Source organism: Chenopodium quinoa, unplaced genomic scaffold (genome assembly GCF_001683475.1).
Source record: "Chenopodium quinoa cultivar QQ74 unplaced genomic scaffold, ASM168347v1, whole genome shotgun sequence".
NCBI lineage: Eukaryota > Viridiplantae > Streptophyta > Magnoliopsida > Caryophyllales > Amaranthaceae > Chenopodium > Chenopodium quinoa.
Window position 1 is genome coordinate 532827 of NW_018743448.1, and position 4657 is coordinate 537483.

A 4657-nucleotide genomic window follows, 5' to 3' on the forward strand; every position below is an offset into this window, starting at 1 on the left:
CATGGTAACATGGTACAATATAACATACTTGAAACCTATTATAATCTGGAGACTCAACTCCGATCCACGAATATTAATGCAAGGCTTTGCTCTATAGAGGCAAAGATTAAGAGGGCATGATAACTTTATTATATGTGGAATAAGGCTAAATGTAAATCTAGTTGGTTCTCTAGTGAGGTAGAGAGAAGAGAATGGAATAAAGGTTGCTCGATCAAACTGAATTACCAATTTCCCCTCTCATACCTCACCACGAACTAGTTCTCTACTTAGGGTGACTCAAACTCAAAATACAAAGCGAACATAAGTAGTACAAAGTATAGAGGCCTTAATAACTCGATAACCTATCATCCGAATCTAGAGTAGTCCCAAGGATGGTGGACCTTTTTCGTGGTTGGTTGCCTTCATCATTTACAGTTACATTTTTCCCGTTCAAGAATGCTGAGTACCATCTCTGAGACAGCTTAGCATACGTGGTCCGTTTTGGATCATGAAAATCAACGTAGTACAGACCGAAGCTGTATTTGTAGCCATATAATACCTCAAATAGATCCACAAATGACCAAACAAAGTACCCTTTTGTATTTGATCCGTTTCTGCAAACAAATTGAGATAAACAAAAGAAAATTGTAAGTGGATTTCGACAGACTGATGCAAAGATGTATACTCTTATAAACCAGCTCTAAAAATTTAATTAAGCTAAGCATTTTTATAGGCAAACTCAGGTATATGCAGTAAATCAGTAATCTGAGTTGATTATGCCCAGTTATATGCAGATTAATTACTGAGGTTTAGCAGAACTGTCACCTGTATTACTGTATGCATACTCTACTCCCTTCACCTCCATTTTCGCAGTTCAATTAGGAAAATTGTAACCTAGTGTGATTATTGCTATGACATTTTTTTTAATTAAACAGTTGTGCCTTGAAACCATTAAAGAGTTTTTGTAAGAAAGCCAAAGACGAAGTAGAACTCATTATAAGTACATTGGAAAGGCTCTTTGTTTTTTTCGATCTTGTTATTCCTCAAAGCTCTGAATCCTCCATTCATGGACTAGGTCTAACTGACCAAACCACGTAAAATAATTGTGTTTCTTGTTTATTTTCATTTTGCTTTTACTTTGACTATTGTTCCATACAAATCTATAAGAAGTTACAACACAACCTATTTCATAACAAAGGAGCAATAAGTCTGGCCTAACTGGATAATAACAATATGATGATATTAATGCAGCAAGTTATAAGAGCTAAACTATGCTATAATAGTCGTTAAACTTTCGATAATCATTCTTTTGACTGAAATAAATCTTACCTCACTGCATCAAGCACACCTCCAATATGAGTTTGCAAATACTCTACTCTTGATAAATCATATACTGTGGTACGATGCTCTGTCACTTGACCTGCAGGAAGTTTCATAGCAAAACATAGTTAATGAATATGGATATGAACATATGATCAAGTAATTTTTGCAGAAAGAGAACAAAATAACGAACCATTTTCATATATATAAATCGGAGGATTGTTGTAAACATCCTTGAAATATTCCAAAAGTCCTTCCAAAGCCCATGGTATATTTGGGAACGTAGTCTGGGAGAAAAGGGTAAAATGTATTATAGGATCAACGAATATAGCGAAATCATAACACAACTGGGTAAATATAACTCCCTACCACTTCAGTTGGTGAATCACTTGTATAATTATAATCTGCAAAAGATCAAATAAAAATCAGCTTTTACCTATAGGAATTTCAGCCTATTCAGTCCAGCAATCTCTGTGTTGTGACATTTTATTCAATAAGAACAATATGTACAACCGATAAATACACTAATAAAGTATTTAGATATACATGGCAATTAACATCGGCGTAATATGAAATTACCAGCCAACAGAAAATTCACGTGCTCTCTGTGTTGCAATCACATCTTCAGTCGAATCTGTTGAAGGAATATAGTGGTAGGTATAAAAACTGAACCCTATTTGACCGAGTTGTTTGGCCTGCATATATAAACAATGTGATTGATAGGATTACAAACCAATGCACAATGAAAATGTGCCTAACACTTTAGCGAAGAGGAATTGAAAATGATCAAGAAAAAAGCATGTATGTCTAGATTACAAATAAATGTTTTTTAGTCAAACCTGATACTTCTCCTTGTAGAGTGAAACAGCTGATGCATGAGCAAGCAATATGTTATGAGCAGCAAGATATGGCTCAGTTGTCGAGTCTCCTTTCGTGCAATAAAGTCCAAAAGGGTTAGAACATCTACCAGGAGGTGACACACCATTATCATAACCCCCTAAAACAAATACATTGGCCTCATTGATAGTTGTCCAATTCAGAACTCTGTCCCCAAATTCTCTAAAGCAAACATTATCATATGCGGTGAAATCTTCTCTGTAACAAGTAACAACATATCAATATCAGAAACTTATACCAACCACTACTCTTCCTATAATAAACGTCGATCATCCAGGTAGCATTCATCGACTACATGGAGAGAAAGGTTGTAGTATCCTTAAAGATGAAGTGAACACTTTTTTACTTAAAGGACACAGTTTATAATATGATTTTGGTAATCAAAGAAACACATACATAATCCTCGCATTGATAAAACCTCCATATTCTTCCTCCAACGCTTGTGGTGTATCTAAGTGCATTAACGTAACATGTGGTTTGATCCCTGCAGAATGAATTGAAACCATAACTTTTCTATTGAGCTCAAGTGAAAGATATACAATAACCAATGTAATGCTCTATTTATAAATGCACTTAAACATATAAGATTTTACCGCGGTTGATGAGCTCATTGATGAGATTGTTGTAGTATTCCAAACCCTTGGGATTAACACGTCCTCTGCCATCTGAAAGCGATGTAAAAAATATCAAGAAATCAACTTCAAATTAGCACTTTGATTTAATTCATCACTAACACCTCAAGGATTTGACTTTTTTACCCGGTATTAGCCTTGACCATGAGATAGAGAATCGATATGCATCTAATCCTGTTTCTGCCATGAGTTCATCTTTCTGAATAGAAGATCAATTATCCAATGCAAAAGAGTTTGTTAAATATAATGCAGACACTTAAAACTAGTGTGACAATTATATTATAGTAATTCATAATACAGAAGACATGTAATAAGGAGTAGAATTTTTGACACCTTGTAATTGTGATATGCATCAGATGTAACATCTCCAGTGCCTTGCAAATGTTTCCCTGAAATTTCTTATCCTAGTTAGGTGACAAAACATTGCTTGCGATGTTGGCAAATATAATTCCAATTCGAATAATTGTACGTTTATAAATTTCTTATTCTTGTGTTTTTATAGGCTTAAATTTACTTATGAGAGCTATCTATCTTACATTCTTAGTCACACTTAGTTACTTGCTCCTTTATTTATTGCATACTCCACACACACCCCTACACACACATTGGTCTACAAGATTTAAAAAGGATATATAATGAGATTGCTCAAAGATGCGTGAGGTTTTGCTAAATTTGTTTCAAATCATAGTTTTATAGTGATTTCTATAAAACTTTTAATTATAAATAACTAATAACTTGTATCGATGCTCAAAGTTGTGCATTGAAACATGTGAAAACTATAAATTCGACAAACATGATGGAGCCAAGAGTAATGTATACGGAGATAAATCCAATACCCCGTTGCATTTTACATGTAAAAGTCAAATATATGCATTTAACATTGTGCAAAATGCAAATAAGCAAACATAAACGAACTAGGGTACTAGCAATTGTTTATATACTTGTATACTCACTCCTTCCCCAAATAAAAGTTCAATTTCATTCACCATAAACAAACTCTTATATGTAAATATAAGTCCCATTTCACTTCTATTTATTTACTTTCTTTTCATAGAAGAAACATGACTTTTTTCACTATTTATTCTTACTGTTCACTTCACTTTTTTTGTTGAACTGAAATTATTTTTACTAAACTAAAATTATTTTTACTGAATTGAAATTATTTTTGCTGAAGTGAAATTATTTTAATTGAATTCTCTATCATATATATTTCCTTTTTAAAGTTAAATTACTGATTTTTACTAAAATGATTTGTTTTTACTAAAGTGAAATTTTGTTTTTACTGAATATTATTTTTTTGTAAGGTGAAATGAATGAGGCTTAGACTAATTTGACTTGTTTTTATACTAATATATATATAAATATCTAAACTAAGTTGGAACCAATTTTAAAATTAACACTGAGATCAAATTCCTTGTGCTTAAAGTAAAACAAATAACATTAAAGTAAATATATTAATTCAAAAGTAGATACCAAATTATGAATTCTTTTTACACTCTTTTTTTAGGGCACTCTTTTACACTATTATTTTAGTATATAATGAAGAAACACAACATTACTAATCAACAATTAACAACCTTAACAACAAACTTTTCAATCTTTCTGATTAAAAATTACTTTAGATAAGTAAATTAGTTAACAAAACAAAAGAAATTGCGTTAAAGGTAATGGAATTGGAACTAGCTTGTAAAGATGTAAAATTATGATGATGTTATTATTGACAGGAGAAGCATATATATTATTGAGGATATATTTTGGAAAATTATAGGATATATTTTGTTACCATATTTTATGGCTAGAATATCTTTTGGTTATCATTTGTTAGTTTC

The 4657-nt window shown here is 31.9% G+C and overlaps 1 protein-coding gene across 1 annotated transcript; it reads right to left on the reverse strand.

Annotated features, from left to right (window-relative positions):
• Positions 1 to 325: 325 nt before the first annotated feature.
• LOC110739313 (beta-glucosidase 3-like) lies at positions 326 to 3027 on the reverse strand. Its single transcript, XM_021919781.1, has 10 exons — positions 2955 to 3027; positions 2790 to 2861; positions 2593 to 2680; positions 2139 to 2394; positions 1879 to 1994; positions 1813 to 1823; positions 1669 to 1703; positions 1493 to 1586; positions 1309 to 1399; positions 326 to 593 (listed from the first exon to the last, which is right to left on the reverse strand). The coding sequence occupies exons 1-10, from the start codon at positions 3013 to 3015 to the stop codon at positions 326 to 328; spliced, it is 1092 nt and encodes a 363-aa protein (XP_021775473.1). The 5' UTR covers positions 3016 to 3027.
• Between the last annotated feature and the right edge of the window lie 1630 nt (positions 3028 to 4657).

What these genes read in the sequence shown, in the direction of transcription:
- LOC110739313 (XM_021919781.1), bottom strand. Translation starts at nt 3,015, where the DNA reads ATGGCAGAAACAGGATTAGATGCATATCGATTCTCTATCTCATGGTCA. An exon ending in GATTTATATATATGAAAATG is followed by an intron (nt 1,400 to 1,492) that starts GTTCGTTATTTT and finishes AACTTCCTGCAG; the next exon opens with GTCAAGTGACAGAGCATCGT. An exon ending in GGTGTGCTTGATGCAGTGAG is followed by an intron (nt 594 to 1,308) that starts GTAAGATTTATT and finishes ATTTGTTTGCAG; the next exon opens with AAACGGATCAAATACAAAAG.